General features: G+C 41.4%; 1 protein-coding gene across 1 annotated transcript in view; it reads left to right on the top strand.

Annotated features, from left to right (window-relative positions):
- Window positions 1-26780, top strand: part of Kif15 (kinesin family member 15) — a 73779-nt gene that overhangs the window by 43204 nt on the left and 3795 nt on the right. Inside the window, exons 19-33 of the mRNA XM_004662134.2 lie at window positions 266-371; window positions 1208-1373; window positions 2492-2642; window positions 2827-2912; window positions 4321-4390; window positions 5714-5800; window positions 9212-9316; window positions 10070-10192; window positions 14000-14146; window positions 15538-15639; window positions 16102-16266; window positions 18385-18494; window positions 21063-21138; window positions 22354-22391; window positions 26339-26504. Coding sequence (XP_004662191.2) covers window positions 266-371; window positions 1208-1373; window positions 2492-2642; window positions 2827-2912; window positions 4321-4390; window positions 5714-5800; window positions 9212-9316; window positions 10070-10192; window positions 14000-14146; window positions 15538-15639; window positions 16102-16266; window positions 18385-18494; window positions 21063-21138; window positions 22354-22391; window positions 26339-26504 — 1698 coding nt within the window. The remainder of the gene's footprint in view (window positions 1-265; window positions 372-1207; window positions 1374-2491; window positions 2643-2826; window positions 2913-4320; window positions 4391-5713; window positions 5801-9211; window positions 9317-10069; window positions 10193-13999; window positions 14147-15537; window positions 15640-16101; window positions 16267-18384; window positions 18495-21062; window positions 21139-22353; window positions 22392-26338; window positions 26505-26780) is intronic.

Genomic DNA, 26780 nt, shown 5'->3' with positions numbered 1-26780 from the left:
CTTTACCTCTCTCAAATAAAAAAATAATAATAAAATGAAATAAGAAAAAGAAGAGAATAGCAGGTATAGTGGTGCATGCCTTTTCCTTGCACGCAAAAGGCAGAGGTAGGATTGGTGTGAGTTTGAGACCACCCTGAGACTACATAGTGAATTCCAGGCCAACCTGGGCTAGATCCTACCTTGAAAAACCAAAAAGAAAGAATAACTTACAGTGCGTCATAATGTGGGCAGTATTTCCTTTCCAGTAAACATCTCTTTCCCAAAGCTTTTCTCATCAGAAAGAAGTGATTGGGCCAAACAGCAGCAAGACCATCTCTCACAATTGCATGTCCTCGAAAAGCAGCTTCAAGACACTCAGACTAAGAATGACTGTAAGTTTTAACAGTTAGGAACTGGAATGCAGGCGCATTTTACTTTTTTTTTTTTTCCCCCTGAGATAGGATCTCACTCTAGCTCAGACTGGCCTGGAATTCACTATGTAGTCTCAGGGTGGACTCGAACTCATGGCAATCCTCCCACCTCTGCCTCCCGAGTGTTGGGATTAAAGGCATGAGCAACCATGCCTGGCAACTTTTTATTCTTATGTACTGCAGTCCCATGGTTTGGATTGGATGGTGGTTGTTAAACAAATTGACTTGAATCTGTAGATAGTGACAAGTAATGATGGGTTAGGAAAGGTCATCTGTCATGTTTACGTAAAGTTTGTTTAAACTGCTTTGCAGATGAGGGGTCTTCATTTTGAAAAGTGAATGTTTTAATGCTAACAAAGTAAAGCATAAATATAGATAATATATACAATTTCTAGATATGGGGATATCATTTGATTCCTGGGCATTTTTTTTTTTCAGCTTAGTTTTCCTTTCATTAGTCTTTTCAGATACACTGAGTAGAGTTTATTTACCTGTAAACGCTAGTGCTCTGGAGGTTGAGGCAGGAGGAACAGGTGTTCAAGGGTAGCCTTGCTACATAGCAAGTTTGAGGCCTACTTGGGTTACATTTAATCTTACTCAAAAATTAAAAAAAAAAAATGAACATAAGAATGATCGTGAGCTAAGGAAAGGAAGAAAGTAGAAATCTTAGTGGTTTTGACTGCCTGTCACTTAGTTGTTCAATGTGTTTGTACTTAAAATAGAATTGTCAAATGTGTTTGCTTTCTTCATAGAAAGTACTTGTAAAGAAGCTGTTGATGACTTGTTTTGTTTTTCAGTTTTGAAAAGTGAGGTGCATGACCTTCGAGTAGTTCTTTATTCTGCTGACAAGGAGCTTTCTTTGGCGAAATTGGAGTATAGTACATTCAAAGAGAGTCAGGAGAAAGAGCTAAGCCAGCTTTCTGAAAGACACATGCACGCTCAGCTTCAGCTAGACAACATCAGGTAGAGTTGTTCTGTGTTGGTTCAAGGCGTCTGGTTGCTAACACTTGGGAATACTTGAAGTATAAGTGTTATAAATCCAACTCAAATTGCATAACACGCAAAATAGCCATTTATTAGTGATTCATCATGACTGTACTGTCATTTTTTACATCTGATATTTGTTTTAGCCTCTGAATATAAATCTTACCTTTACCACAAGCTGTTTGTGTCTTTTTATTATTATTATTTATTTATTTATTTATTTATTTGAGAGCAACAGACACAGAGAGAAAGACAGATAGAGGGAGAGAGAGAGAATGGGCGTGCCAGGGTTTCCAGCCTCTGCAAACGAACTCCAGACGCGTGCGCCCCCTTGTGCATCTGACTAAGGTGGGACCTGGGGAACCGAGCCTCGAACCGGGGTCCTTAGGCTTCACAGGCAAGCGGTTAACCGCTTAGCCATCTCTCCAGCCCAGTCTTTTTTTTTTTTAAGTAACTCTTATAATCTCAAAAAGTTTTGTTAACTTGTAAGAATGCAAGTAAATAAAAAAAATATAAGGAATCTGGGACGGGGAAAATGACTCAGTAACTAATAGGTCTTCCTTCAGAAGTCTGACTATCAGAGTTCAGATCCCTAGAACTGTACAGAAGGACACAAGTAGTGTATATCCCAACCTACCTACGACAATGGGAGGCAAAGTGAGGAGAATCTCAAAGCTCATGGGCTTTGACAGTGTCAAAAAACCAGAGGCCCCTGCCTCAAACAAGGTGGAAGGTGAAGACTTCCAAGAAGTTGTTCTCCAGCCTCTACGCTCATGTTGTGACATGTGTGCACCCACATGCAAGATGTAAATAGTTACTGTATTAAGACATGTGCTACTCTGTTTTTATGTTTTAAGGTTTAGAGAGACTTTATTAGATTAAGAGAAGCAGAAAATACAAAGAGCTTCTGCCCATGATGTGGCAGGAGGGGGGTCTCACACAGGCATCATGAGTGTGTCACACAAGTCCATGAGAGTCTAGGCTTCAGTCAGGTGGAAACAATCTGTTGATGGAGAAAATGGAACTTTAAATAATCTGACTCATAAATAGAAACACACTGTTGACATTTACTATTGTAAAAATGTTTTCCTGTAAAGATTAGAAAATGAAAAGCTTCTTGAGAGTCACACTTGCCTCCAGGATTCTTATGATCACTTACAAGAAGTAATGAAGTTTGAAATCGACCAACTTTCAAAAAGCCTTCAAAACTGCAAACAAGAAAATGATACTCTGAAATCTGATCTCAATGTAAGTGAAGAATTGTGGTAGTGGGTGAGCACATCCCAGGTCTGTGGCTGCGGTCCTGCCTGGGGGCAAGCACGATAGCTCCCCGACTTCTCCCGCCAGGCACACGAGGGTGCTCAGCGCGTTTGTTGACTACCCATTGCTAGTAACCGTCACTTATAATCTAATGCAAGGTTGTCGTTTTTAGAATTTGATGGAGCTTTTTGAGGCAGAGAAAGAACGCAATAGCAGATTATCATTACAGTTTGAAGAAGACAAAGAAAGCAGCTCTAAGTGAGTGCTGTTAACCCTTTTCATTAATGGATTAGAATGTTGTTCACAACCACATTCTTGCTTTTGGGTTTTTGAGAATAAAGTCTTGCTATCTAGCCAGGCTGGCCCCAAACTTGCAATCCCTCCCACTCAGCCTCCTGAGCTCTAGAGTTAAAGTCTTGCTTCACTACGCCCAAGCCTTACTTGTAATCTTCCTTCTACACTGTAATGAGTTACTTTCTGCTGGGGCTGCAACTCAGCAGTAGTGCACTTGCCTGCCATGCATAAATTCAGTTCCCAACTGTGCAAAATAACAACACATATAAATGAATTGTTTCCTTTTAAATTTATTTTTCAGGTTTGGTGGAAAACACTTAGGTGCAACATTTAGGAGGTGGAGGTAGGAGGATTGCTGTGAGTTCAAGGTCAGCTTGGGCTAGAATGAAACCACACACACACACGTGTCTGGCTTGTGTGTGTGTGTGTGTGTGTGTGTGTGTGTGTGTGTGTGAGGTAGGGTCTCACTTTAGTCCAGGCTGACCTGGAATTCACTCTATAGTCTCAGGGTGGCCTTGAATTCATGGTGATCCTCCTACCCCTGCCTCCCAAGTGCTGGGATTAAAGGTGTGTGCCACCATGCCCGGCTCACACCAGGGTCTCTTGCCACTGCAAAAGAATGACTGTCCAGTTTTGCATGAGTGGCTGTAAATAAATCACAATATGCCAGGCGTGGTGGTGTACAACTTTAATCAATCAAAAAAAAGGTCACCATATATATATACTTATAACTATTGCTTTTATTATTGGGAGATAGGGGATGATTTTTATTTCTGTCTCTACTAATCTTTTCTAGCTGCTCTTTTGCCTTTATGGTTCCTCATTTAGAATGTCATTGTCTTCTCTCTCCCTCTCTCTCTCTATCCCCCCCACTTCCTCCAAATGACTCTCTACCAGTAGTCTCATGATCACTAGTGAGAAGAATAAGTTTATTGTAGAGTTCATAGTATGACTTTCTTGGTTCTCATATACATTGGTGAAGGTGTAACATATATCTAATTGGGATAAAAACAATATTTTGTCACATCCAACACACCAGGTACTATTCTGTAAATGCTAGAGCGTTTAGAAGTAAATCAATCAATAAAGCATCCCTGTGCTTATGGATTTTACTTTCTAGTACAGGTAGATAGTAGTCAATATATGCTATATGTTTGGTTAACAAGGACCAGACACCAAAAGCTACACATACAGTTGTGGCACAAAAATGATTTATCATTAAATAATTGCTAAAGAAATGAGTTTAACTTTCTAACCTCCACTGAAATATGCCTCTACCTAGGATGTACTTAGTAAAGTCAAATTGAATTGCATGTATTCTCTTTTAAACTAACATACTCAGTTTAAATTTCCATTCATTCATCTTTTCCAGAGAAATCTTAAAACTTCTTGAAGCTGTGCGTCAAGAGAAACAGAAAGAGATGGCCAAATGTGAGCAGCAGGTAAATTTCCTGTTATTCTAAGTATTATTCTGAATCTAGAATTTGAAGTTTGAAAGTTTTATTTAAAGTGGCTTATTATTAAAATGGTTTCAGGGGCAGGGGAGATGGCTTAGTGGTTAAGACACTTGCCTGTGAAGCCTAAGGATCCATGTTCAACTCTCCAGGTCCCACATAAGCCAGATGTACAAGGTGATACAAGCGTGCAAAGTCACACATACACACAAGATGGCTCATGCATTTGGAGTTTGATTGCAATGGTTGGAGGCCCTAGCATGCCAATTCTTCTTCTTGCTCTCATTTAAAAAAAAAGTTTCAACTTTCCATATGTAAGTCAGTTATAGAAGGTGGAGATTTTGGCTTTTTGTTTTGTTTTGTTTCAGTGCTGGGCATCAAACCTAAGACCTTGTACATGCTAGGCAAGTACTCTAACACTGAGCCACATCCTTAGTCCTTGATTATTTGAAATATGGTCTCTATATAGTTTAGGCTGTCCTGGAACTTCATAGTGAAAGTTGCTCTCAAACTCAATATCTCCCTATGTTTGCCTCCAAGTATTGGGTTATAGGCATGTTCTACTACAACAAGCCTCTACTACTACCTTTGAGCTCTTCTCTAACTCCCAGATGGCTGTAACTGTAGCTGCAGCAGGTCTCCTAGTAGAGACAAAAGCTATTGCTCTTCAGGTATTAGTATAGACTTCATAATGTAAAAACAGATACTGACTTTTTCCCAGTTGTTTATTTATTTGAGAGAGAGATGGACCTACCAGGACTTCCAGCCACTTGCAAATGAACTCCAGACACATGTGCCACTTTGAGCTTCTACCTTTATGTAGGTACTGGGGAATTGAACCTGGGTCCTTTGGCTTTGCTGGCAAGTGTCTTAACTGTTAAGCCATCTCTCTAGTTCCTTTTTTTATTTTATTTTTTTCTATGTAGGGTCTCGTTCTAGCCCAGGTTGACCTGGAACTCACTTTGAAGTTCAAGACTGGCCTTGAACTCATGGAAATCCTTCTACCTCTGCCTCCCAAGTGCTGGGATTAACATTTCTTTTCTAGGGCAGGAGAGGTGGCTCAGCAGTTAAGGTGCTTTCCTGCAAAGCCTAATGACCCAGGTTCAATTCCCCAGTAACTACATAAAGCCAGATTCACAAAGTGGTAATGCATCTGGAGTTCCTTTTCATGCCCTATCTCTCTGTCTGTCCCTCCTTCTGTCTCATTCTGCTTGCAACTAAATAAATAAAATATATTTTTTAAAGATTAGACACTATTTAAAATATATATATATATATTTCTTTTTCTGAAAGTGTTTTTCTACATAATAGATGGCCCAAGTACAGAAACTAGAAGAGAGCTTGCTTGCTACTGAAAATATGATTAGTTCTCTGGAAAAGTCTAGAGATTCTGATAAGGTAAGTGAAATTGGAAGCTGTATGCCTCTGTATTTTCTTTTATTATTTTTTGTTTATGTTGTTTTCAAGGCAGGGTCTCACTCTAGCCTAGGCTGACCTGGAACTCATGTTGTAGCCCTAGGCTGGCCTCAAACGTAGGTGATCTTCCTTTCTTAACCTTCACAGGAGTACTGGACTTAGAAGTATGCTCCACCTTGCCTGGCTTTACCTGCTTAACTCCTCTCCCCTCCCTTCCACTTCCCTTTTTCAAGGTAAGGTCTGGTCTCACTCTAGCCCAGACTGACCTGGAATTCACTGTGTAGTCTCAGGGTGGCCTCAAATTCATGGCATTTCTCCTACCTCTGCCACCTGAATGCTGGTATTAAAGGTGTGTGTTACCACACCTGGCTTTTATTAGTTTTTCTATTTATTTACTTTTAAAAATTTTTGTTTATTTTTTTGAGAGAGGGAATGGGCATTCCAGGGCCTCTAGCCACTGCAGACAAACTCCAGACGAATGTGCCACCTGGTGCATCTGGCTTATCTGGGTCCTGAAGTCAAACCAAGGTTCTTTGGCTTTGCAGACAAATGCCTTAACTGCTAAGCCATCTCTCTAGCTCCTTAATTTTATTTTATTTTGAGGCAGGGTCGTATTCTACTGAGGCTGACCTGGTACTCACTCTGTAGCCCAGGCTGCCCTTGAACTCACTTTAATATTCCTATTTCATCTTCCCAAATGCTGTAAGTGCATGTGCTACCATGCCCAGCTTTACATTTTCTTTATAATGCTAGTTGGACATTCTTGTTTTCGTGTCAGTCATCTTCTACTTCCAGGTGACTGGTTCTAACCCATGTACAATTAGGCCCCACTCATCTTCAAGGGTGTTAGAGAACAGGGTCTTCCACTTAGTTAATTTTTTTGTTTGTTTGTTTTGTTTTTTGAGGTAGGGGTCTCACTCTAGCTCAGGCTGACCTGGAACTCACTATGTAGTCTCAGGGTGGCCTTGAACTCACAGCAGTCCTCCTACCTCTGTCTCCCGAGTGCTGGGATTAAAGGTATGTGCCTCAATGCCCAGCTTTTCTTTGTTAAAATATCTCTGTATTTATATATTTGAGAGAGAGAGAAAGAGGTAGAGACAGAGAGAATGGATGCACCAGGGCCTCCAGCCACTGCAAATGAACTCCAGATGCAAGCACCACCTTGTGCATCTGGCTTACGCGGGACCTGGAAAATCAAACGGAGGTCCTTTGGCTTTGCAGTTAAGTGCATTAACCACGAAACCATCTCTCCAGCCCTTATTTAATTTTTCACATAACCTCGTGTACAAATGACTGTAGTCACTTCCATAACTTTTTTTTCCCCCACTTGGGTCTTGCCCAAGACCAGGCTGACCTGGAATTCATAAGAGTCTCAGGGTGGCCTTGAACTTACTATGATCCTACCTCTGTCTCCTGAGAGTGCTGGGATTAAAGGCATATGCCAGCATTACTTGTTGTAACTAATATTATTTTTATTTATTTATTTAGTTAGTTAGTTAGTTAGTTAGTGTTTTTGAGGCAAGTCCAACAGACTGGCCTTTTTTTAATGTAAGAGAGAAAATTGGCATGCCAGGCCTCCAGCCACTGTAATGGAACTTCAGACATGTGCGCTACCTTGTGCACATGTGCCACCTTGCACACTTGTGTCACCTCATGCATCTGGCTTATGTGGGACCTGGAGAGTTGAACATGGGCCCCTAGGCTTTGCAGGCCAGTGCCTTAACTGCTAAGCCATCTATCTCTTTAGCCCTATAACAATATTTTTAAAATATATTTTTATTATTTATTTATTTATTGGACGCAGAGAGAGAGAGAGAGAATGGGCACGCCAGGTCCTTTAACCACTGCAAACGAATTCCAGATGTGCCCCCTTGTGCATCTGGCTTGCATGGGTCCTGGAGAATCGAAGTGGTATCCTTTGGCTTTGCAGGCAGGCACCTTAACCACTAAGCCATCTCTCCAGCCCTATAACAATACTTTTAAATACACCCTGCCCCCTACTTTTTTAACTAGGTAACTTAATAATTATGATTTGGGGGGGGGGTTCGAGGTAGGGTCTCACTCTAGCTCACGTTGACCTGGAATTCACTCTGTAGTCTCAGGTGGCCTCAAACTCATGGTGTTTCTACCTCTGCCTCCCAAGTGCTGTGATTAAAGGCATGTGCTACCATGACCCAGCTGATGACCTTTTGTTATTGACTGTTAAGTTTGATGATACACGTTCCCAAATCCGTGGTTTTTACTTTACCAAAAACATCAAAATAACATGTCTCTCTATAAAGATGTAATGGTACATGCCTGTAATCCAAGGACTCTGAAAAGCTGGGGCTTCCAGGCCAGCATGAACTATATAACAAGTTTGAATCCAGCATGAGTTCCATAATGAGACTCAGTCTCAGGTTAAAAAACAAAACCAAAAACAAGAGGCTTAGCTTCTTATTAATTTATAAGAGCAAAATAAGCCAGGTGTTGTGGCACACGCCTTTAATCCTAGCACTTGACAGAGGTAGGAGATTGCTGTGAGTTCAAGGCTACCCTGAGACTACATATTGAATTCCAGGTCAGCTTGGACTAAAGTGAGATCCTGTCTCAAAAAATAAATAAATAAAATATAATATAAATATAAATAATAATAAATAAAATAAAATAAATAATAGATTATCCTTGACTAGAGAGATGACTCAGCAGTTAAGTCACTTATCTGCAAAGCTTAAGAACCCACAAATGCCAGGTGCACAAAATAGCATGTGTGTCTGGAGTTTGTTTGCAGAGGCAAGAAGGCCTGGTATGCCCATTCTCTCTGTCTCTCTCTCTCTCTCTGTCTCTGCTTGTTTTATATATATATAAAATTCAATTTAGCTTATTCATTTATAAACCAAAATTATTGATGAAATAAAATAGAAATTGATTTCGATAATAGAATATGACATGATATTTTTCTCAAGTAATACTTCTCATAATGCCATTAGGTAAGATAAATGATTTATCCATTAGTTACTTTTCTAATTTCTAGGACCATTGACCCAACAGAAACAGCTTAATAGAGGAAGAATTTATTTTGGCTTATGTTTGAGGGGTACAATTCCCATAGAGAAGTGGACCACTCTGTGGTAGCATTAGCATGTTTTGTTACAAAAAGCACAGAAAATCTAGGCCAAATTGAGGCCCATGTTATAACTCTTAAGGCCTGACTTAGTACCCACTTCCTTCAGCTGGGCTTCTAAACTCCTAAACATTCAGCATCATCCCACAACAGCACAACCAACTGGGGACTAAGTGTTCAAACCCATGATCCTGGGGGGAAATTTCACATTCACTCCATAATAGTCTATTATTTAAAAATTATTTCCTTAGTGGGACTGGTTCTAAAGGTGTTATTTCTGTCCTCATCAGGAACTTGTAGCTAACCTCATGAGCCAGATTCAGGAGCTGAGGACATCAGCTGGTGAAAAGGCAGAAGTGATAGACAACCTGAGACAAGAACTGCAGGACTTAAATGTAAGTTCATTCACCAAGAATATATTCAATTGTGAATGGGAGACACTTCATAGACTCTTGAAGGGATTTAAAGGCTGTTCATTTTACCAGAAAGAAAAGGTTGTATGATGAATAAGTTTGGAAGTAGCCAGTGGTTCCTGACACATGTGGGACCTTTCTGTGAAGAGTGCATACCTCCAGGAGGCAGGGCAGGCAGCAACTTCTGTTCCAGGTTCTTGGCCTGGAACAGTGTTCTCTGTGTGCCAAGCAGGAATTACTGACTAGAAACAAACTGTCACAGGGTATTCTCTGTCATATTTAAAGCTAATATAGTACTCCTTAGTTTCCTCAGGAGAAAAACAACACACTGCAGGGACATTATGTGGACAGTGGGTTTCTTTCTCCAATACTAGACTTAATGACAGTTCCTGCATACATCTAAATTGAACGTTGATGTTTCTTCCTCTGTTTGGGTGACAGTCAAGGTTTTCATTCTTATCTTTTATACTCTAAGGGGAGCTTGTTGCCTTCCACATTTATTTCCACAGGCAGTATGATGAAGATGATAAAACTAGGTGCTTTTTTCAGTGGGAGTTTACCATTTCTCTTTGCCACATACATGTATTCTTTCATGCCTTTCTTAAGAAGTATGTGCTCAGCTAGCTGGTGTTACTCTGGTCCTTGCCTGGAACTTAGACTATTGTTCAGTGGTTTTAGTGTACAGAGAAGGTGACCTAGTAGACTGCATCTGTGTCATGACTTTCTTCTCTGCAGAGCAAATACAGTGCTGCTTTGGCTGACAAAGAAGAGAGCCAAGTGTTGATCAAGAAGCAGGAAGTGGACATCGTGGACTTAAAAGAAACCCTTAGGCTAAGAATACTCTCTGAGGACATCGAGGTAGATGCCAACATCGCACAGCTTTTTCGCTTTATTACTTGTCAATATATATATTTGTGGAGGGAGGTGTCTTCCACCTTGCAGGCTGCTTAATATGTGTTAGATGGGATGCTTTCAAGGCCAGTGAAAAATTATACACAAGAGCTGGAGAGATGGCTTAGTCGCTAAGGCACTTGCCTACGAAGCCAAAGGACCCAGGTTCAATTCCCCAAAGCCCATGTTAGCCAGATGTACAAAGTGGCACACACATCTGGAGTTAGTTTGCAGCGGCTGGAGGCCCTAGTGCGCCCATATTCTCTCTTTCTCTCTCAAATAAATAAATTTAAAAATACAAAAATATATATACAGAAAAGCCACAAGCTAATGCATTCTACAAGGTTTAAAACATGGGCTACAAGTTCTGTTCCATGTGTCTATTGAAAAAGGAAAAATGGAAGTGCAGTTAAGCTACGTGAATAGGGATGGCTGAATGGTGAGTTCATGGTGGCTCTTTCCCTTTGCCTGTATTCTTAAAAAAAATTAGAGCTGAAGTTAGTGTGGTGGCACACGCCTTTAATCCCAGCACTTGAGAGGCAGCAGTAGGAGGATTGCCATGAGTTGAGTCCTCCTGAGACTACATAGTGAATTCCAGGTCAGCCTGGGCTAAAGCAAAACCCTACCTCAGGAAACCAAAATAAAATAGGGCTGGAGAGATGGCTTAGTGGTTAAGTGCTTGCCTGTGAAGCCTAAGGACCATGGTTCAAGGCTTAATTCCCCAGGGCCCAAGGAAGCCAGATACACAAGGGGTTGCATGCATCTGGTGTCTGTTTGCAGTTGCTGCAGACCATGGCATGCCCATTCTCTCTCTCTCTCTCTCTCTCTCTCTGTTCCTCTCAAATAAATAAATAAAAATAAACAAAAAGAGCTGGAGGGATGGCTTAGCAGTCAAGGCGTTTGCCTGCAAAGTCAAAGGACCCAGGTTCAATTCCCCAGGACCCACATTAGCCATATGCACAAGGGGCACATGCGTTGGAATTTGTCTACAGTGGCTGGAAGCGCTGGCACACCCATTCTCTCTCTCCCTCTTTCTCTGTCAAATAAGTAAATAAATAAATAATATTTTTAAAAAAATAAATAAAAATAGGGCTGGAGAGATGGCTCAGTGGTTAAAGGCATTTGCTTGCAAAGTATGGCAGCCTGGGTTCAGATTGATAGTACTCACATAAAACCAAATGCACAAAGTGGTCTGGAGTTTATGTAGTGACAATAGGTTCCAGCATGCTCATTCTCCTTGCAAAGCAATAATTTTTTTTTTTTTTTTTTTTTTTTTTTTTTTTTGGTTTTTTCGAGGTAGGGTCTCACTCTAGCCCAGGCTGACCTGGAATTCACTCTGTAGTCTCAGGGTAGCCTTGAACTCACAGTGATCCTCCTACCTCTGTCTCCCGAGTGCTGGGATTAAAGGCGTGCACCAACACGCCTGGCCAAAGCAATAATTTTAAAAAATTAAGTTTTTTATGACACAAGTAGAATTAACCTTACAAATAGCTAGCTTCTGTTCCTTTGTAATTCTATTATTTATTTATTTGAGAAAGAGAAAGAGGCAAAGAGAAAAGAAGGGAGAGAGAATGGGGGCTCTAGGGCCACTAGCCAATGTAAAGGAACTGCAGATGCATGTGCCACCATGTGCATCTGGATTATGTGGGTCTGGGGAATTGAACCTGGGTCCTTAGGCTTCACAGGCAAGTGCCTTAACCGCTAAGCCATCTCTCCAACCCACAATTATTTATTATGATTTTTTGGTAGTAGTTGGGGAGTTATTCAAATCCTATTTGTATTTAACATGATTTTTCAACAATGTGAGTTCTTAGCCAGTGAAATTAAATGAGAAGAATTAGTGTGATTACAAATATTCTAAGATTGAGAGAAAATGACTCTTACTTGCCAATGCGTATCTGCATGAAAACTCTGGATCTGGACTAATTAAATATCTGTTAGAATAATGACTTCAGCTAGGTGTGGTTGTACCCACCTGTAATCCCAGCACTATAATCCAGTTGGTGATGGGATGATCTGGTATTCAAGGTTATCCACAACCACAAAGTGAGTTTGAGGCTAACCTGGGCTATATGAGATCCTGCTTATAAAATAAATGAACAACAAAAGGACTTTAACAATAGCCATTTAGCTTAATAATGGAACAGAAAATTCCATTCATGAGCTATAGAAATGGCTCAGCACTGAAGTACACAGGTCTGTGGTTACAGGCATGCATGGCCACTCCCAGCTATTTACATAGGTGCTAAGGAATCAAATCACAGGATCTCAATTACTCATGTTAGAGCAGCCAATCTTATTCAGAAGTTTTTGTCAGGTTGGGCATGATGGCACATGCCTTTAATCCCAGAGGTAGGTGGATCATCGTGAGTTTGAGGTGATCCTGAGACTTCATAGTGAATTCCAGGTCAGCCTGAGCTAAGGTGAGACCCTATTTCAAAAAAAAAAAAAAAGTTTTTACCTGTGCTTTGAGCTTGTACTTTTAGAAAATGAACCTAAAGAAATAATCCACATATGAGAGTAAAGTGCATAAAATAGTTTTAAAAAAATTCCAATGAGCTGAAATATTTAGTTAGGATTATACTGAGATCCAGAAGAAACAGCCCACCAGTGAAACCTACGTGATAGAGTGAATAATACATGGGAAAATGATATATCATGTCCTCCCTTTTTTTTTTTTTAAATTATATATACACACACATTTAGAAAGGAAATATAAGCAGACTGCTCTAATTATTTTTTCAAGGTAGGGTCTCACTCTAGCCCAGGCTGACCTGGCATTCACTGTGTAGTCTCAGGGTGGCCTTGAACTCATGGCAATCTTCTTACCTCTGCCTTCTGAGTGCCGGGATTAAAGGTGTGCGCCATCACCCCCAGCCCCAGACTGATCTAATTTGGTAGTGACTTATATGCTGTATAAGTGAGAATTATGGACGTAACCTATAGGGCTTCTCATTCTCACTGCCACTCTCCACCAACTTCTCTCTCTGAGGCTTCGCTGAGAAATGCCTCAGCTCCTTCCCAGCTGCCTGAGGAAGGGGCATTCTAAATAGCTAATTACTGTCTAGTATGTAAAAACCTAGGCTAATTGGTGAGACAATATATAAGCTCTGTGTCTTAAGTCTTACCTAAGGAGATCAGCTCTAAAATCCTGAGGGGGAGAGGAGTGTGACTTAGCCTCAACCAGGAGACCTGTGTGAGTACACTATAATAATACCTCTAGGCCTGCTTATAAAGTACTAACTGGTTGAGGAGTCTTTAAATGAATGAATTAGTACATAAGCAAAAAGTAAAATTAGGGCTGGAAAGATTACTCAGCATTTAAAGGCACTTGCATTCAAAGCCTGATGGCCCAGGTTAGATTGTCCAGTACCCACTTAAAGCCAGATACACAAAATGGTACATGTGTCTTGAGTTCGTTTACAGTGGCAGGAGGCCCTAGCACACCCATTCTTTTTCTCTCTATCTTCCTCTTTCACACACTAATAAGTAAATAAGTATGTTTTATAAAAAGTAAAACTAAATTTTTGTTTGTTTGAGGTAGGGTCTCACCCTAGCTCAGGCTGACCTGGACCTCACTATGTAGTCTCAGGGTGGCCTTTAACACACAGTGATCTTCCTACCTCTGCCTCCCAAGTGTGGGGATTAAAGGCGTGCCTGGCTATAAATAGTTTTTTACCATTAAAAATTGTACATAGTACTGGTTTGTGAACCTGTATCAGTGCCACAATTAATTAAGGAATTTTTTCTTTTGTGCGGGTTGTTCCTTGATAGAGGGATATGCTATGTGAAGATCTAGCCCATGCCACTGAGCAGCTGAACATGCTCACAGAGGCCTCTAAAAAGCACTCAGGGTTGCTACAGTCTGCGCAGGAAGAGTTGACCAAGAAGGAGGCCCTGATCCAGGAACTTCAGCACAAGGTGAGACCCATGTCCTTGGCATCACTCCAGACCACAGCAGGCAGACACATGGTTGATGTTGTTCTGACTTTCCTGATTGAGCTAAGTTTTGCTGTACAAAAGGTAGGAAGTGTCAGGGACTCTGTCATTTCTCTGTGGACTGTGAATTTGAGTTTCCTCGGTTGCCTCCCTCTTTGCCTTAGCTCTTTGACACATACGGCAGTGTTTTATTTGTTTCAGTTTTCCGAGGTAGAGTCTCTCTAGCCCAGGCTGACTTGGAATTCACTATGTAGTCTCAGGCTGGCCTTGAACTCACGGTGATCCTCCTACCTCTGCCTCCCGCGTGCTGGGATTAGAGGCTTGTACCAGCACACTGGGCTACATAACCTTTTCTAGGTTCTTCATCATGTTGCTGCTAGCTGACTAGTGCTCCATTGTGCATGTGTACCTCATTCTTTTATTCATTCATCTGTTGATGGACATTTGGGTTTGCTCTGTAATTTGGTTTACAAGAATAAGGATGCAGTGAACTTGGGGATTCAGATATCTCTTTAACATACTCAATTCCTATAGATGTACACCAGAAGTGAGAATGCTCATCATATGGGAGTTCTGCTTTGTTTTGTAGTTAACTGCCATACCATCTTCTATGGGCCTATACTGACTTACATTCCCTAACTGCACAAAGACCCTGTCCTTCATGTTCTCACTGACACATCTATCTGTGTCATCCTCCCCCCACCCCCTCCCCACTGAGGTAAGGTCTCGCTCTAGCTCAGGCTGACCTGGAATTCACTCTGTAGTCTCAGGGGGGCCTTGAACCCATGACAATCATCCTACCTCTGCCTTCTGAGTGCTGGGATTAAAGGCATGTACCACCACGCCCGGCTTTTTTGAAGTAGGGTCGCATTCTAGCCCAGGGTGACCTGGAATTCACTATGTAGTCTCGAACTCACAGCTATCCTTCTACCTCTACCTCCCAAGTGCTGGGATTAAAAGCGTGCACTACCACACTTAGCTTCTGTCATCAATTTTATTTATTTATTTATTTGAGAGCAACAGACAGAAAGAGGCAGAGAGAGAGAGAGAGAGAGAGGGCATACCAGGACCTCCAAGACACTGCAAACAAACTCCAGATGCATGTGCCATCCTGTGCATCTGGCTTACGTGAGTACTAGGGGAAATCAAGCCTTGAACTGGGATCCTTAGGCTTCATAGGCAAGCACTCAATCTCTAAGTCATCTCTCCAGCCCTCTGTCATCCTTTTTAAACCCACTCTTCTAACAGATATAAGGTGATATCTCATTAAGTTTGATATGTATTTCTCTGATGATGGGGGAAGCTTATCTTTTTTAATTAGATCATGTGTTATCTGTTCCCACATTATCTTTTTGTTTGTTTAATTTTCCCAGCTAAACCAAGAGAAAGAAGAAATAGAACAGAAGAAGAATGAATATAATTTCAAAATGAGGCAACTAGAACAGGTGATGGATTCTGCTGCTGAATATCCACAGGTACTTTCCAAAAAAAGAGCATTTCAGAGAAGAAACAGTTTCTAAGTGATGAAAATTTGGAAATTAGCAAGGCTGTACCTTTTTTATTTTAAAGAAAAAGATCTTCACAAACACCTTCAGTTTACTTTTTACTTGGCAAAGTTACCAATATTTTGTTTCACTTGAACAAGTATTCGAATAAACTAAGTGAGCTGGAGAGATGGCTCAATGGTTAAAGACACTTGCTTGCAAAGCCTGTTGCCATGGGTTTAGTTCTCTAGTGCCCATGTAAAGCCTGGTACACCCATTCTCTCTGTCTCTCTCTTTCAAATAAATAAGTTGCTTGTGTCTTAACATATACCATACACTAGGAGCTTAGCTTTTAAATGTAAATGCACATTCTGTGTTAAATATGTAGACTTCAACTGAAATCTTCATTACATAACCTAACAACCATGTGGATGAAATGTGATTTTGTTTTAGAGTCCTAAAACACCACCTCAATTTCAAGCACATTTGGCAAAATTCCTGGAATCCCAAGAACAAGAGATAGAAGATGGAAGAGCCTCTAAGACTTCTTTGCAACACCTTGTAACAAAGCTAAATGAAGACCGAGAAGCCAAAAATGCTGAAATCCTCAGAATGAAGGTGCCTGGGTAGTTTTTATAAGACAAAGCTAGCCAGGTGTTGTGGCCTTTAATCCTAGCACTTGGGAGGCAGAGTTAGGAAGATCACCATGAATTTGAAGCCAATCTGAAACTACAAAGTGAGTTCCAGGTCAGCTGGAGCTAGAGTGAGATTCTACCTTGCCAAAAAAGGGAAGAAAAAAAAAAAGACAAATTTAATTTTAAATGTCATCAGTATCCTCCTGGCTACTGAAGATACAAAATTAAAAAGCCTAGAACAGGGCTGGAGAGATGGCTTAATGGTTAAGGTGTTTGCCTGTAAAGCCCAAGGATCCAAGTTTGGTTCCCCAGTACCCACGTACAGCCAGATACACAAGGTGGTGCATGCATCTGGAGTTACTTTGCAGTTGCTGGAGGCATGTGTGTATGTGCCCCCTTCTCCCCCTCACCCCAACTTAAATAATAAATACCTAAAAAAAGAAAAGAAAAGCGGCCAGAACTGAGGATCATATAGAACATCTTGCACCCATTTCATCTCCTGACTACTGGCTTCCAAGAAATCCAGTTTCCTTTCCTTTTTCAGAGCTTTTTTTTGTGTCTTTAACCAAGTCTATAAGCATGCTTTTCCTCTCCCACGAGGGCTGCACACAGTGATGTGTAGTTTGCATCAACCACACTGTCTTCAGCAGTGGTGAAGAGGGCCTGTGTTTTTCATTTCACAGTGGTATCTGACTTTTGGCTGTTTGTTGCAGTTTAATAGCAAGTACATACTATCTCAGTGTTGTTTAAATTTTACCTTGTTCTTTTCTTCAGTTGAGGCAAGGTCTCACTAGATAGCCCAGGTTGATTCATTATTCTCCCTGCTTCAACCTGGGTACTGGGATTATAGGAGTGTGCTACAATGCCTGGCTAAACTAATGATTTTTGTTTTTTATTTGGTTGGTTTTTCTTTTCTTTTTTTATTTTTTTCAAGGTAGGGTCTTACTCCTTACTCCTGGAATTCACTATGGAGTCTCAGGGTGGCCTCTAACTCACGGCAATCCTCCTACCTCTGCCTCCCGAGTGCTGAGATTAAAGGCATGCGCCACCACGCCCAGCTTTATTTGTTTTTTTAAGGTAAGGTCTTTATCTAGCCCAAGCTGGCCTGGAATTCACTATGTAGTCTCTCATACTGGCCTCGAACTCATGGCAATCCTCCTATCTCTGCCTCCTGAGTGCTGGGATTAAAGATGTGCCACCATGCCTGGCCATAAAGTAATGATTTTCAAGTCAGGATTCCATTAAGTATTTTAAGGGATGTGCAATGTTATCTGTGTTTTTCTTTTGTCTGCTTTAATTAGTTTCTATTAAATATAATCAGAATTTACCAAAGAAGAGATTTCTTGGCATTTTTTTTTCTCTTAAAGAAAATTTGATGAATTGTGAGATACTGACAAGAAACTATGGAGGATAGTGAGATAGAACAGAGAGATTAAACGCTCTTGCTTGCAAGTCTGCGGCCTGAATTTTATTTCCCAGCATCCACAAAAAACCCAATACACAGTGGCACGCATGTCTGTCTCCCAATGTGCCTACAGCAATAAGAGACAGAGCCAAGACAATCTGGGAGCTCATGGACCAACTAGACTAGCACACATGAAGCAAAGCAACAAAAACAAAGGAAGCCTTGTCTCAAGCAAGGTGGAAGGAAAGGACAAACGCCCTGAGATTGTCTTTAGACCTCCACACATGTGCCCATACATACATACAAAATTTAAATGTAACTATGTGCATGACTTTAATCCCAATACTTGGGAGGCAGAGGTAGGGGGATTGCCATGAGTTTAAGGCCACCCTGAGACTGTATGTTGAATTCCAGGTCAACCTGGGCTAGAGTAAGACCCCACCTTGAAAAACAGAAACAAAAATAATAATAATAAATATATAAAATAAAATAAAAGTAACTATGCTCAAAACACTGAATGTGGTCATGCCTCATAGTTCCAAGCCTCCAAGGGTTTGACATGGTCTGTGTTTATCCAGAAATACTCAATGCAGTGTGATGGGTATGAGAGAAACGCCTATCTTCATCATTGCCTTGGGGAGCAAAGTACTGCCTACTGTAACGTGTCTTTTGAAAAGATGATTTGGGTGTTCTTAGGAGCAGCTGTGTGAAATGGAAAACCTGCGCCTGGAGTCTCAGCAGTTGAAAGAGAAAAACTGGCTCCTACAAAGTCAACTGGATGACATTAAAAGACAAAAGGACAACAGGTGAGAGATGGTCACTAGAACTCCTTGTGCCGGGTCATGGTCTGCATGGTTTCGTTAAGTGAATGGGGGTGGGGCTGGTTTTATAAGATGGATGACAAGCCCACTTGCATGTGAAATGCTTCCTTGATTGACTTTGGTCAAATCTGATGAATATGTGGCTTTTTCCAGACAAGGCAGTGTGCATTGGTTGAAAACAAACTCACCAATAAAAGGTTCAAGAAGCTCTGTAGGAAAAGGAGAGTTGGCTTTGCTTTGAAGCCTATGGTTTGGAGAAAGCTCCTTAGTAGGCTAAACGTCATCAACGTCTTACCAAGCTTTTGAGAGGCCTTAGGTTCAGTCTTCAGTACCACAAACAAAAGAAAACAAAGCCAAAACAAAAATAGGGTGTGTAACTGAGGGTGTCTTTCTGTAAAAGCTAGCTAAGCACACAAGGCAAAAATTATGATATTGCCATTTCTTTTTGGTTTTTCAAGGTGGAGTCTCATTTTAGCCCAGGCTGACCTAGAATTCACTATGCAGTCTCAGGTTGGCCTTGAACTTATGGTGATCCTTCTATTTCTGCTTCCCAAGTGCTGGGACCAAAGATGTGTACCACCATGCCTAGCTGGGTTTTTTGTTTTGTTTGGTTTTGGTTTTTGGTTTTTGTCTTGTTTTGTTGAGGTAGGGTCTTACTCTAGCTCAGGCTGACTTCACTATGTAGTCTCAGGATGGCCTTGAACTCACAGCGATCCTCCTTACGCGGCCTCTGGAGTACTAGGATTGAAGGTGTGTGCCACCATGACTGGCCTTGTCTATTGACTTTCTACACAAACACTGGAGATGAGAGGGGCCTATAAACTTATGCTAGAAGTCAAACCAGAGTGGGTTAATTAGTATCCTAGTGGTTCCCACTCCCAGATTGGGCATGCTGATTGTCCATGCTGTTGCCAGGAAATCTTTGACAAGCATGCCAACTCCATGGCTCTGCAAAAGGTGCCCTGACACTCACTGTCTAAAATCCATACGAGACCAAGGAAATCTGAAAATAGTAACAGCAGCTGTGCTGATCATATCTTGCTAAAATGGTTTTTCAAATTTTAGTGAGCATCAGAGCATCAGAGGAGAGCTAGAGTGAAGCATTTTGAAGAAGTAACTCTTCCCTCTAGGTGATTCTAAATCATGTAGCCCACTGTCTGCTCTAGTCATTTTCATATGTTCCACACCCATTTCTAGCCTTTCTCAAGAGCTAGTAGACCTTTTCCAAATTATTTGTTAAACCACCATTTAAAAAACTTTACTTTGTGGGGGAAAAATATAAAGCGGGGGGATGGAAAGATTGTAAGAGCCACAGTGTAGATAGGAATACCCCAAGGCCCTGTCATCCTACCCCTCACCACCTCTGCTATCCCACAGGGACTGACTGAGGCCTTCTTGACCCCACAGTGAATACCATACTGCCACTGAGGAGGGCCCCCAGAGTAACAGGAGCAGGGTTGAGGGTATAAAAGAGTATAACCTGTTCTATATAAATAAAAGGTTAAAAAATTAAAGAAGAGTCAAACTATAGCCCAGAGCCCAAGTTCAGCCCACAGCCCATTTTGTAAATAAAGTTTTATTGGAAGATAGTCATCATGTCCTTTTATTTAAATATTGCTGTGGTTGCTTTACAATGCAGTAGCCAAGCTGAGTAGTTATAGCAGATGCTGTGATAACCAAAGCCTAAAGGATTTGCTTTCTGGATCTTGACAGAAAAAATTTGCCTGTCCATTCTTATCTGAGGTTTTCCTCATAGGAATCTCACTACCACTTTTTGTCTAGGCTTCCGGATTTGTTAAGGGAAAGCAGCCTTTCGGTACTGCAGCTTTTGTTCTCCTTCAAGACCTGGTCTTGCACTTAAGCCATCTGAGAGCAATTTCTAGAGAAGCTCATGTATTTGGGCAGGTGCTCCAAGAGAGAGGTGTCACCAGCCCACCCAACTCAACTGACTTCCCAACCTGGACAGGCTTACAGAGGTGCACATGCCATCCAGAGTGTAGCTTCCTCACTCTCTGGACCATTTCTTTCTCATGTAGGTTCATACCCTTTGCTCAGGGAGTCCCTCTCCTGTGGTTTGCATACATGTGAAGCCAAAGTAGTCATCAGAAACTGCTACTGAACTAGGAAGTCCAAACAAAAGGGAGTTGGGGGCTCCAAGAGGTCATGCCACTATGGGGCGCAAAATACCCTCTCCATCCGAGTCCCTTCTAACACATCGTGGCCATACCAGGCCTGCCTTTTTCCTCTAACCCATTTTGTTCCCATGAGCTTCATATGTCATGTTTTGCTTTCTTCTCTTACTTTCAACCAGTCCTTAATTAGATTTCCCTGCTCTGCTAGACTTACCTTTTCAGTGGGAGGAATCAGTCCTGTGTTTTGGGGAGGAGACTTCTTCCTATTCATCGGTTACATTATTTAACTTACTAACCTGACCTAATCACCAGAAAGTTCACTCTCCTGGTCCTAATTTGGCACTGCTGCCCATAGTAAATTTGAAATTAATGCTTGAGTATACTTGACAATGATTTCCTATCCACTCTTTAATCTCTGTAGTGATCAGAATCATCCAGACAATCAACAGCTGAAGAATGAGCAAGAAGAAGAAATTATCAAAGAAAGACATGCTAAAGTATGACTTTTTTACACAGTAATTTATTCTGTGAGAAGTGCTTTTATAATTAATCTTATTATTAGCATTTATGGATATACATACATACATATATGCATTACATATTTATTTAAGAGAAGCAGAGAGAATGGGCACACCTGGGCCTCCAGCCATTGCAAATAAACTTTAGACACATGTGCCACCTTATGTATCTGGCGTATGTGGGTCCTGGGGAATTGAACCTGGGTCCTTTGGCTTTGCAGGCAAGTGCCTTAACTGCTAAGCCATCTTTCCAGCCCTAATGGTTATATATTTTGGAAATATTTTCCTTTCAAAACTCCTGCCTTTACTGCATTCCCTCTGGTTAACATGGTATCATGTTATCAGTATCAATATTAACACATAACTGATAAGTAAGAATATATTTGTCAGCCAGTCATGGTGCTACATATTTTTAAAAATATATTTATTTATTTATCTATCTATCTACCTATCTAAGAATGAAAGAGGCAGAGAGAGAAAGAATGGGCACACCAGGGCCTCTAGCCACTGCAAACAAACTACAGATGCATGTACCACCTTGTGCATGTGGCTTTAAGAGGGCAAATCAAACTCTAGTCTTTAGGCTTTGTAGGCAGGTGCCTTAACCACTGACCCATCTCTCCTCTCCAGCCCTACACATTGGGGGGGGGGGTTGTTATTATTGTTTTGTTTGTTTGTTTTTTCAAGGTAGGGTCTCATTCTACCCCAGGCTGACCTGGAATTCTCTCTGTAGTCTTAGGGTAGCTTCAAACTCACAGTATTCCACCTACCTGTGCCTCCCAAATACTAGGATTAAAGGTGTGTGCCACCACACCCAGTACACTTTTAACCCCAGAACTTGGAAGACCGAGGCAGAAGGATTGCCATGAACTTGAGGCTAGCCTGGGCTAGAGTGATACTCTATCTCAACAAACAAACAAAAATTAAAGAAAAAAAAAAGTACATCTGTCTTTCATCGGAAACCCATTGCTCAGCACTCCCACTTGCAGTTTTGCGCTAAGAAACAAGTGAGGGGCCCCAGTGCAAGAAGGCTTGTGAAATTGTTCCCTTTTGTGGTGTAGCTGGGTTTGTGGATATAGACATTGGGTTAATTTTATTAACATGAGGGAGAATGAACTTTTTTCCTCATGGATTTTTACAGTAATGTTATTCAAGAGTCTTAAGATGTCTCTTTTTTTTTAAATTTTATTATAGAGTAAACTTACTGAAGAGATGCTGAAAGTGAAAACAGAGTAAGTATGCTGTTTTGTAATTCAAATTTTTTTAAAGATATTTTCTTTATTTATTTGAAAGAGAAAAATGGGTGGGGGGGGTGGTGAGACAGACAAAGAAGAGAGAAAATGGGCATGCCAGGGCCTCTAGCCACTGCAAATGAACTCCAGACGCATGTGCCACCTGACATGTGCCACCTGGCTATACATGGGTCTTGGGGAATCAAACCTGGGTCCTTTGGCTTTGCAGGCAAATGCCTTAACTCCCAAACCCTGTAGCTCAAATTCTTTTTTATTTTTATTTTTTAAATTTATTTATTGTTGGGCTGGAGAGATGGCTTAGCGGTTAAATGCTTGCCTGTGAAGCCTAAGGACCCCGGTTCAAGGCTCGGTTCCCCAGGACCCACATTAGCCAGATGCACAAGGGGGCGCATGCATCTGGAGTTCGTTTGCAGAGGCTGGAAGCCCTGGTGCGCCCATTCTCTCTCTCTCCCTCTATCTGTCCTTCTCTCTGTGTCTGTCACTCTCAAATAAATTAATTAATTAATTTAAAAAAAAGGATAAATTTATTTATTGTTTTTTGGTTTTTCAAGGTAGGGTCTCACTCTAGCTCGGGCTGACCTGGAATTCACTATGTATTCTCAGTGTGGCCTTGAACTCACGGTGATCCTCCTATTTCTGCCTCTTGAGTGCTAGGATTAAAGACATGCGCCAGCATGCCTGGCTGCTTTTTATTTATTTATTTATTTTAGTTCAAATTCTTTATGATCTTGTTATTCTCCTTTAAGGGAAAAGTTATCCATAAGATAAGTGATGACTTTCTTCTGTAATATGTGAACATAACTGATGTTACATTTTCATTTTATTTTATTTATTTATTTCAGAGGGAGGGGTACAAATAGAGAGAATGCACACACTAGGGCCTCTAGCCATTGCCAACAAACTCCAAATGCATATGCCACCTTGTGCATCTGGCTTATGTGGGTCCTGGGGAATCAAACCTGAGTCCTTAAGTTTCGCAGGCAAGTGCTTTAACCACTAAGCCATCTCCAGCCTGAACATAGTTAATTTTTATTTGTTTGTTTGTTTGTTTTTGAGGGAAAGTCTCACTCTAGCCAGGCTGACCTGGAATTCACTCTGTAGCTCAGCCTCCTGAGTGCTGAGATTAACAGCATGAATCACTATTCCTGCTCAGAATTATTTTTCTGGTCCCAGAATGCATTCAGCAAGATGGGAGGCAGAGAAAAGAAAAGCTGGAAGTTTGCTGGCTAGCTTGCTTAGTGAACATACACAGTAGTGTACAGTTGGAGACCTTACCTCAAAACAAGGTGGAAGTTGGGTATGGTGGCACATGCCTCCAAACCCAGTACTCAAGAGGCTGAGGTAGAAGGTTTACTATGAGATTCAGACCAGCCTGGGCTACAGTTAAACTCTACTCAAAAAAAGAAAGAAAAATCCATAGTAGAAGGTGAAGATCAATATCTGAAGTTGTCCTCTAACCTCTACATATGCACCACAGCATGTGTGCACCTGCGCATATATACTCATGCAAATTTATTTATTTATTTATGAGAGAGAGGTGAGAAAATGGGCATGCCAGGGCCTCTAACCACTGCATACAATTCCAGACGAATGCACCACCATGTGCATCTGGCGTATGTGGGTTCTGGGGAGATAAACCTGGGTCTTAAGGCTTTGTAGGCAAGTGCCTTAACTACTAAGCTATCTCTCCAGCCCAAATAAGTTATTTTAGTTATGTTATTTATTTATTTGAGAGGGAGAGAAAGAGGCAGAGGAGTGAGAGTGCTCCAGGACTTCCAGACACTGCAGCCGAACTCCAGACACATGCACCCCTTGTGTATCTGGCTCATGTGGGTCCTGGGGAATCGAACCTTGGTCCTTTGAGTTTAAGGCAAATGCCTTAACTACTAAGCCATCTCTCCAGCCCCCAAATAAAATTTTTAAAAAAGAAAATGTTCTGAGACTTGGGATACTTAGTTAAACCCTTCAGACTATAATGATTTTTAAGTTCCATCTCCAAGTGGACCGAGCACTTGCTAAATTTTTATAATTTAAAAAATTGGAGCCGGGCGTGGTGGCGCACGCCTTTAATCCCAGCACTTGGGAGGCAGAGGTAGGAGGATCGCCATGAGTTCAAGGCTGCCCTGAGACTACAGAGTTAATTCCAGGTCAGCCTGGACCAGAGTGAGACCCTACCTCGAAAAACCAAAAAAAAAAAAAAAATTGCTGGGTGTGGTGGTATACACCTTTAATCCAGCACTTGGGAGGCAGAGGTAGGATGATCACTCTGAGTTCAAGGCCAGCCTGAGACTAATGAATTCAAGTCAACCTGGGCTACAGTGAGAGCCTACCTCAAAAAAAAAAAAAAAAAAGTAGAAAATGGTGAGCTAGAGAGATGGTTCAGTGGTTAAAGGTGTTTGTTTCCAAAGCTGACAACCAGAATCAATTTCCCAGCACCCACATAAAGCCAGACATACCAAGTGGTACAAGTATCTGGAAGTTGTCTAGTGATGAGAGGCTTTGGTGTGCCCATACACTCTCTCAAGTAAATAAGTAAAAGTGGCTTAAGCTGGACAAGGTAGTGCACACCTATAATTCTAGCATTTGGGAGATGGAGACAGGATCAGGAATTTAAGACCACCTTTGACTACAAAATGAATTAAAACCTAGGTTTCATGACCCTCTATCTCAATCAATTAATTAAATGGTTTGAAGGATCTTCTTCGGGATGAAATTTTAAAAAAAAATCTCAGGCATGGTGGTGCACAGCACTCAGGAGGCAGAGGTAGGAGGATTGCTGTGTTCAAGGTTACCCTGAGGCTACATAGTGAATTCCAGGTCAGCCTGCGCTAGAGCGAGACTCTATACCTTGAAAAACAACAGCCCCAGCAACAACAACAACAAAAAATCCCAACAATCTGATGTGCTGCAGTAGTCTCTTCCCCCTGCTGCAACTCTTGCTCCTTCCCCATGCTATGTTGAGGATGAAACCCAGAGGCTCAGCCTTGCCCAGAAAGTGTTGTAACCACTCAGCTCCATCCCTAGACCTAGCTGACCTCTGCCAAGTACAGCGGAGAGCTGAAGATTAGTGAAACTTTCAAATCAAGATTCTAGGGGCTGGAGAGATGGCTTAGCAGTTATGGCACTTGCCTGCAAAGCCTAAACTGGATTTGAATTCCCAGTATCCACAAAAGCCAGATACAGCTGGGTGTAGTGGCACATGTCTTTAATCCTAGCATTTGGGAGGCAGAAGTATGAGGATTGCCATGAATTCAAGGAAACCCTGAGACAACATAGTGAATTCCAGGTCAGCCTAGAGTGAGTCCCTACCTGGAGGAGGGGAGAACGATGCACAAAGTAGCACATGTGTCTAGAGTTCATTTTCAGTGGCTAAAGGCAGGCCCTGGAGCACCCATTCTCTCTCTGTCTCTGTCTCTCTGTCTCCCTCTCTCTCACAAATAACAAAAATTTTTTTTAAATGATTCTGGGCTGGAGAGATAGCTTAGTAATTGAGGTACTTGCCTGCAAAGCCTAAGGACCCCTTTCTCAACTCCCCAGATCCCACATAAGCCAGATACACAAGGTGGCACATGTTTCTGGAGTTCAACTACAGTAGCTGGAGGCTCTGGAGTGCCAATTCTCTCTCTGTCTCTCTTTCTCTCTTCCTCTTGCTTTCTCATTATAAAAACAATCCTGCCAGCTGTGATGGCACACACTTAATCCCAGCACCAGGAGGCAGAGGTAGGAGGGCCACTATGAGTTCCAGGACACCCTAAGACTACATAGTGAATTGCAGCAAGTCATCCTGGGCTATAGAGCAAGACCCTAACTTAAAAAAAAACAACAGAAAAAAAGGATTCCAAGCTTGGGTGGAAAAACTTAATTTGTTTTCTGTTTTGTAATTAATATTTCCTTGGCGCTCCTTAAAAGGATGTCAATTCTTACAGTCTAGAAAAAGTCCAAAGTGCCCTTCACAGCAAGGAGATGGACTGCCACAGAATGGCTGAGGAACTTGAACGAACCAGAACTTTGGAGTCCAAAGCATTCCAAGAAAAGGAGCAACTGAGATCAAAACTGGAAGAAATGTATGAAGAAAAAGAGAGGACATTTCAGGTGTGTTGATATTAGATTTTTCATGATACTTGGAAAACTTGAATATATAGACCTAACTGGCAAATCCTCATTCCTGCCTTTAGGTGTCCCTGGTTCAGTTTTTTTTTGTTGTTGTTGTTTTTCTTGTTTGTTATTATTATTGTTTTTCCAGGTAGGGTCTCACTCTAGCCCAGGCTGACCTGGAATTCACTATGTAGTATTCAATAAATTATTTAATTCGTGCTGGAGAGATGGCTTAGCGGTTAAGGAGCATGCCTTGCGAAGCCTGAGGACCCA

Source organism: Jaculus jaculus, chromosome 17 (genome assembly GCF_020740685.1).
Source record: "Jaculus jaculus isolate mJacJac1 chromosome 17, mJacJac1.mat.Y.cur, whole genome shotgun sequence".
Taxonomy (NCBI): Eukaryota; Metazoa; Chordata; class Mammalia; order Rodentia; family Dipodidae; genus Jaculus; species Jaculus jaculus.
Note: the sequence above shows the minus strand (reverse complement) of the source record. Positions and strands in the feature narration are given on the sequence as shown.